The sequence below is a fragment of the Lepisosteus oculatus genome, chromosome 5 (assembly GCF_040954835.1).
Source record: "Lepisosteus oculatus isolate fLepOcu1 chromosome 5, fLepOcu1.hap2, whole genome shotgun sequence".
Taxonomy (NCBI): domain Eukaryota; kingdom Metazoa; phylum Chordata; class Actinopteri; order Semionotiformes; family Lepisosteidae; genus Lepisosteus; species Lepisosteus oculatus.
The window spans coordinates 52,063,964-52,076,397 of record NC_090700.1 but is presented as its reverse complement, the minus strand read 5'-3'; the positions used below and the strand labels follow the sequence as shown (position 1 = coordinate 52,076,397).

General features: G+C 42.8%; 1 protein-coding gene across 1 annotated transcript in view; it reads left to right on the top strand.

Annotated features, from left to right (window-relative positions):
• rasgrf1 (Ras protein specific guanine nucleotide releasing factor 1) overlaps positions 1-12,434 on the top strand; it is a 50,337-nt gene that overhangs the window by 22,151 nt on the left and 15,752 nt on the right. Inside the window, exons 3-15 of the mRNA XM_015343645.2 lie at positions 521-668; positions 2,400-2,492; positions 3,110-3,363; positions 3,640-3,719; positions 4,436-4,629; positions 5,096-5,205; positions 5,703-5,821; positions 6,816-6,976; positions 7,515-7,578; positions 8,043-8,185; positions 8,341-8,423; positions 8,938-9,186; positions 10,760-11,130. Of these exons, the coding sequence (XP_015199131.1) occupies positions 521-668; positions 2,400-2,492; positions 3,110-3,363; positions 3,640-3,719; positions 4,436-4,629; positions 5,096-5,205; positions 5,703-5,821; positions 6,816-6,976; positions 7,515-7,578; positions 8,043-8,185; positions 8,341-8,423; positions 8,938-9,186; positions 10,760-11,130 (2,069 nt within the window). The remainder of the gene's footprint in view (positions 1-520; positions 669-2,399; positions 2,493-3,109; positions 3,364-3,639; positions 3,720-4,435; positions 4,630-5,095; positions 5,206-5,702; positions 5,822-6,815; positions 6,977-7,514; positions 7,579-8,042; positions 8,186-8,340; positions 8,424-8,937; positions 9,187-10,759; positions 11,131-12,434) is intronic.

Here is a 12,434-nt window from a genome sequence, read left to right as displayed (position 1 = left end):
AGATAGGGTGTACTGCTCTTGACTGGCCTACTAATGACATTGGCATAAAGACACAGTCCATCTTCAACTTGTGGGCAGCAGTACCGCTGATTTGTGACTTCTCCTCCAGGGAGCTGGGGTAACAAGAATAACCTAATCTTTTGTATACTGGAATCAGAAAATAATACTTTGTTTGAGTGCTGAAATGTTTAGCTGGAATTATGGTGGTAACTGTAAGAGATGAACTGCTGTATTTACATCAGCAAGAAGAGTAGTGTTAAATAGTAAACTATTTATGTTTGAGTATTTTTGTCTTTTTTTTAAATAACCCTGCAGTGCGCTTTACTTTTGCAGTGTCTTCTCTCTAAAGACAAGTGTCTTCTCTCTTCTAAAACATCTTCCTCAGCCTGAAGCAGACATTAGCATGTACAGTAGTAAGGATACTCCACGACAGCACTCCAGGAGTTTCACAGCTGCTCACAGCCTGAGGGAAGAGGAAAGGAGAGCTGCATGTCCTCTAACGGTCACTCTGTTCATACAGTTACAGAAACCTCGCCACAGAGCATGAGACCCTCATGCAGAAGTATCTCCATTTACTCCAGATTGTGGAGACTGAGAAAACAGTTGCTAAGCAACTTCGACAACAGATTGAGGATGGGGAAATAGAGATTGAACGCCTAAAATCTGAGGTAATTCAAAAAAAAAAACTTCAATTCACTCTACTTTTGATATCCCAGTTTAAATGGAAATCTCACAGCCTTGTGATGAGGAACCCCTTGTCCAATAGTAAGCCTATGGATGTAAGGTACAACTCATTAGTGAGGTCCTTTATTTGTTTCATGCCATGAAGTATTAAGTGCTGTTTTAAACCACCAATATTATTATTTAAAAACTAAAATGTAGTGGAAGAAATTATCCTCTATTATGCATTATAGATGTTTTAGAGCATTACCTCAGTAGTTTGTGATAAAAAAGAAAAAATACCACAAAACAAGGTATTGTGTGTTTGTATTCCACCATTACCTATTTTTTATGACTGGCCATTAAGTACTGGGTTGCAGAACTCCACTGAATCTGTACTTATAAAAAACTCCCCCCAAGCAACTTAATTTTCCCTGGAGTATTCTTTGTAAAACAGATCAAATAGTCATATCACTTTAATGTGCAAATGTTGCACTTGAAATAAAACACTTTTCCAGTGCTGAATATGTATTAACATATGAACACTTTTGTACCTGCTGCAGCTATCTTTGAAAAATGGTAATAAACTCTTTTAGTCAATATGAGGTAAATAGGGATAATTACAGTAAGTTTGTGCCAGCTGTGCGGTATAAATTGCTTTAGTTCATTTCCCATCTCTTAATGCAACCCAGATAAATATTCACAATACCTACTGTAACATGCATAGCCAATGTGCAAATGGTATTAATGATAGCAAAAATCCATAATGTAGCTTCCGAGACCATTTCTTTTTTATTTTCCACAAATGAGGAGATTTCTAGAGGCATGGAGCAAAATCTTGCAACAGAAGCATCTATTTGTAAGATATCCAAATAAAATTAAATCAAGTATTTAAACTCCTCGTAGGCATGAGAAAATTCACTGTTACGGCCACCTTCAGAATCAGCTGTAAAATGAGTACATTCTGGGATACAGAAACAGTACAGGAAGAACCTCTTTACATAACTGTGGAAGTATGGGATACAGTACCAAGCCACTTTGACTTCTTTAAAGAAACAACTTGATCCCCAGATCATTTAGGTGACAGCAAAGTCAATTCAAATGAGCTAGTTCAGTCAAATGGCCTTTCTAAAGGCTACATTTGTATGAATCCGTTACCTACAGCTGCATGAATTGGATCAAATCATTCCACCACCCTGCTGCTGTATCTGTCCTTACCCAGACTTCTGGCAATAACATCAAGTGCCACGTTGTGATGTTCTAGATCCTAATCGAGTCCAGGCCACTTTTTTTATTCTCTTCATGTAGCCGGATATATTAAGATTATATGACACGTACATAAACTAAACACTTAATTTAGCTCTGGGACCAAAGCACCTTAACACCAATATAGGCATAAATCCCACAATAACAGAAAATGCACAGAAGGAAACTATTTAACATCGTTGCTCCCTGCACCTTCCCCAAGGTAAAAGAAATCCACACTCGGGAGGCTTTAGTATGGAACTGATCCCTTGTAAGGGGATGAAAACTAAGAACAGTGAGGGGACTAAAAGGAGGAAATAGTTGCTTTCTTTTCAGAATTCAAATTGAAAACAAAAAAAAATCCTTTTGAAATCTAAAATTACAAGTGATCATGTTGTTAGAGGACTGTTTTGTTTTCTGATTTTTTGATTTTTTGAGTCACACCCACAGACTCTGTTCTTCAAAGCCCTTCTCTCACTCACGGTCTCTCTCAGATTGCGGGTTTGCTCAAAGACAATGAAAGGATTCAGTCCAATCCAACAGCTGCCCCAAGCGACGATGACTCCGATATCAAGAAAATCAAAAAGGTGAGCATGCTGGGGGCTCATTTAAGAGCACAGAGAAAAAACGAAGCATGTGTTCTATAAAGGGTTAATGTTAAGGGATGGTGGAGAAAATGCACTGCATTTCATTTTATTCCCATTGGATAACTTAAAATGAATCTCATCCACAAAAGTTGAGATTGTAATCATCATTTATGTATTATGCTTTCTATTTTTTCACACAGAGCATGACACAACATGAATTATAACAATCATTATAGAAGTGATAAGTGAGACTGTATTTAAAGTCTCTTTGGAATAAAAAAAGATATCCCAACATGTCCTTGTAGGGTTTCTTTGCTCTTCTTTTTAATTGTTTTGCTACTGTTATTCTTATGCGTTAATGCTAAATTACTGGTGTAAATATACCGGAGTCGTGTTTTTTGGTCAAAGTCCCTCAAACAAATTACAGACTGCTATGGAAAGAGGGCCTATACAGAAAGAAAAGCTCTCCCTTGTGCAATGTATACATAATTCATATGGATACGTGTGCATACTGTATATACAAGGGAAGAGAGATTGACATGCAGCACATTGTGTGCAACAAGGGTTCTGGCCCATGTGAGTAAGTGACTGGCATGCGACCGCCCTCTGATTGTCAGGTGCAGAGTTTCCTGAGGGGCTGGATGTGCCGCAGGAAGTGGAAGACCATTATCCAGGACTACATCCGCTCGCCCCACGCGGAGAGCATGCGCAAGAGGAACCAGGTAGTCTTCAGCATGCTGGAGGCCGAGGCCGAGTACGTCCAGCAGCTGCACATCCTGGTCAACAACTTCCTGCGGCCCCTGCGCATGGCCGCCAGCTCCAAGAAGCCACCTATTACCCACGATGACGTCAGCAGCATCTTCCTGAACAGGTGCCATCACACTTTCCCTTCCTCGGTCCCAGCACTGCTCGGCTCCTCACAAGCAGCTGGCTGCGTGCTGACATGAGACACAGTGCGGGACGCACTACAGTTCCAGTCATTTCAAACGGGAGAAAACAAAAAGTTGTCTGTATGTTTTTAGCAGTTGCTTTTAGATACTGGTGCTCTTCTTCAAGTTGCAAATGGCTTGGTATTTTTAATGAGGTCGTTATGTCATCTGAGTGAAGGTCGAGTCTTTACTGCTTGTTTCTTTTTACTCTTCCACAGTGAAACCATCATGTTTTTACACCAGATCTTCTACCAGGGGCTGAAGGCGAGGATAGCAAGCTGGCCAACATTAGTGCTAGGTAAGAAACAAGATGGGCTACCTCTCTCTCCTTTCTCTCTGACCTTCCTTACTCCTCTCTGGCTAAGCAGTAACTCTTTCTGAGATCGTATAGCTCCTACAGATCACATTTTCAGAGACTTTCTCCATGGATTCAGAACTCAAAAGCAAAATTCGGGTCCTTATGCTGCTGGATGGCCTCATAGTCTCCCTGTCCCACACCTGCTGTAAGGCAGATCTCCAGTTCTGACATCTCAGCAGTCATTAAGCTTCCATATATCTCTTTGTCCTTAAACTGTGATAATGATGATGCTTTTATTACAAGAAAACTTGCCTTTAGTAAGCAGATTAGATACTACAAATGTTATTTGTGCAGAAATAATTTCTGAAACTTATATATATACTGTACAGTATACAGTATATACAATATTAATCTCTATATAGATATCAACCTCTCAAATAATGTCAGGAGATTATGTTGTGGGACATGTCATCAGGTTGCTCCTAATAAAACTATGCTTACTGAAGTTCATTAGAATATTGCTTTACCCTAATACTGTTAATGCATGGTGGACAATTATATATGACTTGAGAATAGGCAGGAGAAGCTCATTTTGAGTCAAAGCAAGGTGAAGCTTGCCGTGAAAGTCTAGTTTTAAACAGAATCTTAGCTCTGAGCGAATGGCGTTGGAATCACAGCATGGAAACAGTCTTGTCTGCGTGTCTCTTACTTTCCAGCTGACCTCTTCGACATCCTGCTGCCCATGCTGAACATCTACCAGGAGTTTGTGAGAAACCACCAGTACAGCCTCCAGATCCTGGCACATTGCAAGCAAAACCGGGACTTTGACAAGCTGCTGAAGCAGTACGAGGCCAAGCCAGACTGCGAGGAGCGCACACTGGAGACCTTCCTCACCTACCCCATGTTCCAGGTGCAATCCCAGTCCTGCAGACACCTGTAACATCCCCTAGGATTTTCTCATGGGAAAACATACGAGATGACCAAGTCACATTTTTTTAAGTGCTATTTTTGTTGTAGTTATAAAGACATTTTACCTAGAATTCTGCACATCTGAATTTCAAATGCCGTATTGAGCTCTCACGAGAGTAGTTTTTAATAAACATAGTGTATACCCTGTTGTCTGTCAGTTCTAATGACTTGTACAAGTGGCACTTGCTAGAGCATACTGTTGCACAATGTTCAGCTAAGGTCTGGATCTTTCAAAACTCAGTTAGGTGTAGTATACACATTCCTAGCATGCCCAGCGAATCCACTGCAGCTGTTCTGATTTGAGGCACTGAAGAGATTGTAGATATGCTCATGGTGTCCCACAGTGCAGCTCCGTCATGTTGTCAGCTCTTGTCCCAGCTTTGACTTACTGGTTGCTGTTTGCTCAGATTCCCCGCTACATCCTGACCCTGCACGAGCTGCTGGCTCACACCCCACACGAGCACGTGGAGCGCAACAGCCTGGAGTACGCCAAGTCAAAGCTGGAGGAGCTGTCCAGGTGCGTGATCTGTCTGGAGCTCTCCTTGAACAACCTGTTCCTGGCACTTCAGGAGACTATCACGCACAAGATGCATGCTAACACAACTTGTCAATTCATGCATTTAAAAAAAATTGCAATACTGAAGTCTGCACAATATTTCTGCATTTTTTGATCAAACTATAAGAAACAGTAATCTTTATGTTCACAGATTTGACAATGTTTATCTAGGATTCAGAGAAGCAGAAACAATACTTTTATCTGATATAATATTAATTGTTAAACAGATTGTTTACATTGGCAACTGAAACTTAACATGGTAAAAGCAACAGAATGTCATTTTATGCAAGTCGGCTCCATGAAAGTACAGTGAAGTGTTACAGTCCCATGAAGTTATTGCTAAATCATACTTTTGACATCTACTGATGGGAAATGACCATACTTGTCTATCTGCCTCACAAACATGTACTGTTCTTTGAAGAAAGAGGGAAAGTTAGTGGCTAGATGTTTTCTCCTAGAATCATGCACGACGAAGTGAGTGAGACAGAGAACATAAGGAAGAACCTGGCCATTGAGCGAATGATTGTGGAGGGATGTGAGATTCTGCTAGATACCAGCCAGACATTTGTTAGACAAGGTAAGTCTTACAGTCACATTCAGCTACTTGACAGAAGACACACAAGCAGTAAATCTGTGGAAAATCATGTCACATGCACAGTAAAACAGACATATACTGTATCTGTGTATATGGTAATCATGGATATAAAACATGGGATAAAATAATCATAGGAATACTTGGAATAATGCAATATTACCATAGCTAACATTTCTAAATGATGTCTTCCTTGTTTTGTTTACTCTTTGGTTTTAAGCAGTGATTATTCGAAAATAAGATGAGAGAAACAAAATTTGTAGTTGCCGATCTTCGAAAGCATAATTTCATTTTTTGAAACCCTGTTTTGAATTGGTGAATGTTAGCCATCACCAAACAGAAGAATTTCATTCATTGTAGACTAAACCATCCATTTTCACTGACCTATTCATCCTGAGGTTGCACAAGCTGGAGCATATCCCAGAAGGCACAGGGTTCAAGTCGGTTCTCCTCCCTGAATGGGACACCAGTCTGTCACAGGACACACACACGTATTTGAAACACCAATTCACCTAAACATTGTATAAATGAATTGTGCAAGGAAACCAGGGAGCCTGGAGAAGACCTAGTTGGACATTTGGTAACAAGCAGACTCTACACAATACTGTCCACTGTGCTTCTGTGCTGACCCAGTAGAATAATTACTTTTCAAAACCCCTGACAAGTTATCAGTGGTAAAGTGGTGTACACAAAAAAGTGAGTTGTTTTTTTAAACATTTGCTGCCAAATATAATTAGGCTTAATTAGGCTGAAAATAGTTAATGACAAGTCATAACCAATTATAACACGAGTTAAGAATTTTAAATGTCAGATTTTTGGTCGGCTATTACATTAATCATAATGTATGTAGAAATCACTTAACCCTACAAATCCTCTGTCAGGTGTGCATTAATAGCTCTGTAAGCCCCATAATCAGTCTTTGCAGGTCTGCTGGTCACATGTGGGCTGATCACTATTCTTTGTGTCCCCTATGATCCAGGTTCACTCATCCAAGTGCCAATGAGTGAGAAGGGCAAAATCACTAGAGGGCGTCTGGGGTCTCTTTCTCTGAAGAAGGAAGGGGAGAGGCAGTGCTTTCTGTTTTCCAAACACTTAATCATCTGCACCAGGGGCTCTGGAGGAAAATTACACCTGACAAAGGTGTGCACAGACTACTAAAACTGCGAAGTGACGGTTCATCACACATTTAAAACTGTAAAGCAGAGAGAATGAATCATGCCTCTAAGGCATGTCAGTAAGCTCTGTTTGTGGCATGGGACGATTTCTTAGAGCAGCAAAAAAAGGTTTGAATAGTTGCTACGTGAATTTTGTATTGTACCTATCAAATAAAGATTTCTGAAAGTCCATATTTTCCTGTGAAAGCTGATATACAGTATGGATTGATGCATAACCCTTGTAAAGAGCCAAACTGCATAAAGCAAAGCTGCTACATGCAGCACATCTCCTATTGTTCAAATATTTAACTGTGCTGGGTTTCAAACATCACCCTTTGATACGCCCCTAGTATTGCTAATGCAGATGGGGGTTTATTTTAGCTAGTGGTATTAAAAATAGAGAGAAAGCAAAGGATAAATTTAAGCGAAAATAGTCAAAGAAAATAGTTTTTTTGCTTCAGAAGGTTTAGGCAGTGGTGAATACCAGAATATGCTTTGCTGATGCACTGATTTGTGTTTTACAGAATGGCGTGATCTCACTGATTGACTGCACTCTAATGGAGGAACCAGAGGGGACAGATGATGAGTGTGAGTCTGCAGTGGGGCATTGTTGTTGTGGGGTTAACACATACTTACACAAGGCACAAGGCTAAATGGCAGCAATGGCTGCTTCAGCCCACCGACTCCACAGCTTTAGTTCTGAAGGAGTCTTAGAGGTGCGAGAGCTTTATCTCTCTGTCAAGAACACGACTTGACATCTGTGCCAATTTGGTTACTCTTAACTGAGGTCTATTGTTTTCACATGCTGATTTTTATCATGATATAAGCAAAAAGTGCTGGAAAAAAAGGACTGACGCAGAAATATATTGCACTGTATTGGATAAGCCGTTTTTAGGAAAACTTTAAAATTCACTTTTATGAATAAAATGGACCCGTGTCAGCCAAGCCTCTTACTAACACTAAAGCATAACAACTTGGTTCATTCTAAAAGTGGAATTGCTCAGTCAAAATGAAAGAATAGATCATGTGCTTTTTTTTACTCTGTCATAAAGCAAAACCCGATAAGAGCGGGCAGGACATGGAGCACTTGGATTTTAAAATCGTCGTTGAGCCAAAAGACACCCAGTCCTTCACTGTCATTCTTGTGGCTTCATCTCGCCAGGAGAAGTCAGCGTGGACGAGCGACATCAGCCAGGTCAGCTGAGATCCAATACTGTGGTCTTAATAGTAGTCTGTAGAGGAATGATTCAAGCTGAGCCTGCAAGCGATTATCCCTTCTTTTTCTGTTCAGTTTACATTATACAGTTGTATCTGTGCTTTTGAATTTTTCTTTGTGTCGGATTTTCCCAGTGCATCGATAATATCCGCTGTAACGGTTTGATGATGAACGCCTTTGAAGAGAACTCGAAAGTCACAGTGCCGCAAATGATCAAGTGAGTAGCTGAAGCAGGAATGGTATCTGCTCTAGTAATAGCATAGCCGTGCAACTCTAACATTGCTCTCCAAAAGCACAGGAAGTGATCCCTGCTTTTGTCCAAGAGTTCTTCCAACAAGTAAAGGTTGTTTCCCTGCCGAAAGGAGAGACAACAGCTGTGGAGCCCTTTTCAGGTGTCACACCTTTGTGTCTCTTTTCTTTTCCTCTGGAATAAACCTTTACCTGTTCCTTTGCAGCCTACACATGCTGACACAGCTCCCTACTTGAAGATCGATCCAAGTACTCAGTTGACCTCACTAGCTGTCCATCCTGCTGCATTCCAGTCAGGATGATTAAAGCACTTTATTAAACGTGTGAGGGCCGCTGAGCTAGGATTTGGAACCTAGCATTGTGGACTTTCATGCACAAATGAGATAGAAAGTGAGTCAGTGCAGGCGAGGACAAATGGCTGGCCGATGCCATTGATAAGAAAGAAAGGGGGTGGTTAATGATGCCTCTATGCCGGATGCCAGGTCTGATGCCAGCCTGTACTGCGACGACGTGGACATCCGCTTCAGCAAGATGATGAACTCCTGCAAGGTGCTGCAGATCCGCTACGCCAGCGTGGAGAGGCTGCTGGAGCGCCTGACCGACCTGCGGTTCCTCAGCATCGACTTCCTCAACACCTTCCTGCACTCCTACCGGGTGTTCACCACAGCCGACGTGGTGCTGGACAAGCTCATCACCATCTACAAGAAGCCTATCAGTGCAATCCCAGCAAGGTATGAGCACCCCTGAACTCACCTGCGGCTGCAGGACACCTAGCAAGAAATTCTGAAGAGGGGATCGGTCGGGTTAACCCTTTTGAGAATGCTATCAAAAGAATGATGAAGCCTCTTGCAGCTGTTGTTCTACCTCGGCTCTTGGCTGTAATGAAACCAGTTTATTACCACAGTGAACCAATTCAGGCTGTTTTATAGGCTTTATTAACCCGCTGAACTGGACGGCCTCCTGTGTGCTATAGCTCTTCTAGCATTGTCTGCTACTGTGTGTGTAATTATTTCAGTTTCATTGGGAAGCATTTGATGCTTTATTAACACAAGACTGCATTGCATCATGAGTCTTGACTGAAGTCAGAGCTGCAGAGCTGAGGAGAGAATGGTGTTCCAGTCATATAATAGCGTGCTGTATGTGGATTCACACCAAGATGTTGGGTGATGCTGAATTGCAGCAGTCCAAGGCTCGTGCATCTCAACGCAGATTTGCTTGCCTGCCCTGACAGCTCACTCAGAAGTAATAACAACAGCTATTAGTTTTGATGCACAGCACTGTATCGCCCTGGGTGTCAGGGGCTGCGCACGGGGTGGAGCACAAACAGGAACCAGACTCAGAACACAGGCAGCAGCAGAACTGACAGACAGAGAGCCACAGGGAGGCTGTAAAACACCCCCTAATTAGGGACAGATTCCTCTCCAGTCTGACAGTGCTCCGACACCGCACTACCCTGCTGCTGCCTGCCGTTGCCATGGAAACCCGCGGCTGTGCTGCAGGACCCCACCCCACTCCTTCTCCAGGCATCTGCAGAGGATCTATAGTATTAAATATTTATCGCTGCACTTTGCATCCAGACCTCGTCTGTAATCCAGCGGAGAGATAAGAAGAGACAAGGCTCTGCAGATAAAAAAAAGAAAGGGGGTGGTGAGTGGTGTGGGGCATCCTTCACATCCACTCTCAGAGGCGCCCACTCCTTGGAAATCCAGGCAGAGGTTTGTTATGCAGACATACAGGGTATCTCCACAGGCCACCTCCATTTCATTACTGTTGGCAGCACCCTTGCCACCCTCGCTGTCACTTGATAGGCTATTTATAGACAGCTGGGAAGGTGGCCTGTGCTGTGGAGGGGAATTGCTTAAAAAACAAGTCTTGAGCAGCAGGCAGTGCAACTTTGTAAATTATACTGTACTTTGGAATGGCCCCCATGTTACAGCTTCCTATTAAATTTGCAATATGATGTAATTGTTATCTTTTATTAACAGCCTGCACAATGCACCTCTCCTAATTCCGTGTGCCTTTTTATGTGCCATCCAGTTTCTAGGACTTGATTCACATTTTGTTCTGGAGCATCATCGGTTCTGCTTCTGTCAGTGCTTTCAAACTGGAAGATTGTAGTTGAACAGCACAACTGTGAGCTGTACTGAAACGGCCAGACTCGCAGCAACTGTCTTAAGACTGGCTAGAGGTTTCCAGCTTTGGAAAGTAAACCTTAATCCGACAGAGAAATTTTCATGTGTCACAATGCACCCTTCTTCCCTGTCTTGTTTTTTTTTTTTTTTTTTGGTGTGCGTGGTGTCCAAGGTCTCTGGAGCTGTTTTTTGCCAGCAGTCAGAACAACAAGCTGCTGTACGGAGAGCCTCCGAAATCCCCCCGGGCCAGTCGCAAGTTTTCCTCGCCTCCCCCGCTCTCCATCACCAAATCCTCCTCTCCAAACCGCCGCCGGAAACTCTCCCTTAACATCCCCATCATCACTGGGGGCAAAGCTCTGGACCTGGCAGCCCTCAGCTGCTCCTCCAATGGCTATGCAAGCATGTACTCTTCCATGTCCCCCTTCAGCAAGACCACCCTGGACATCAACAAGCTCTACGTGTCCAGCTCCATCCCCAACAAGATCCCCGACGAGGCCGACGGCAAAACCGACAAGCCAGAGGAGTCCTCCCTGAGCAAGCAAGGTCAGTCTGCCCTGCTGCGCCCATCCCAACAGGCAGGGGAGATGGAGGCAGAATTCAGAGGCATTGCTGGGCTGGTGTTTCCTTCACAGAGCCAGAGCCGAATACAGACCTGCTCTCTTGCTGGAATCTGGGCCCATCAGGTCAATTCCAGGAGAGTTGCAAGTTTAGTTCTCCAGTGTTGGCACCTCTGTTGCGATCACAGTACAGAACTTTTGTACAGTACTTTGCTTCTTAACTGAGTTACTGAATGCAAATGGTAATAAATACATTATTTGTTGCAATGCTTAATCTAAAACGTAGCAGTGTAAAATTGAAGATTGGGCAAACACTGGGCAGGATTTCGCATACAGGCATCAAAATCCACAGATACAAAATGGGAGTCATTAAGCCAGAAACAGATGCTTCTGAAGAATACTTACTGTAGGTGTTTATGTTAACACACAGCTTAAATGCTCTAACGATATGGAGAAGCAATAAAAAAATGACATGTATGGATGTATAGTTAAAAGCACAGAATTTAAATGAATTAATGTCTTGTTAAAATGTTATAATGCACTAATATGGCCTTATTTAGAATATTGTCTACAAATTTGGTTACCACATTATGGAAAATAAATTGCTGCTGTAGAGTCAGTCCAGGAAAAAGAAACCAGATACATTCTGGGTCTTAAGGGAATGTTCTACACTGGCAGGCTGAGGGACCTGATCACTTATAGCCTTGAACAAAAAAGACTATGAGAGGACCTGATGCAAGTATTCAAAATTCTCAAAGGCATTGATGAAATCAGGAGTATAATATATTTGGTTCTGTAACGGGAGAGTTCTTCCAGGGCCCTATGCAGATGACACGATCTGGGGTGGAGTGAGAAAACACAGGGGAAAAAGGCATGCAGGAGTTGGGAATAAAAACAGGGGGCTTGTCCAAAGTGCACAGGTGTCCAGGGGGGTGAGTCCGGGGCATACAATCCAGAAGTAGTCCAAATGGGGAATCCAAAATCGGCAAAGTCCAAAGCCGGGTGGTCCATCTAAGACTAGACAGGATAAAAACAGGAACCGGATCGGAACCGGTGGGGAACAGGAACAGGAACAGAAAATAAAAACCAAAACGGAGCCAGGCACGTCCAGGTCCCGGGCTCGCACGATACGGGAATCAATGCAGAGCCCCGAACTGAGTGGGCGTCTGGCTTTTAAGGTGGGCTGGGAACAGGTTGAAACGGGGCAGGTGCACAAAATCAGGTCCAAAGTGAAAGAGCCAAAGTGCCCTTAAGGGCGAGGGACTACAATCGGGACAGGCATACTTTTTT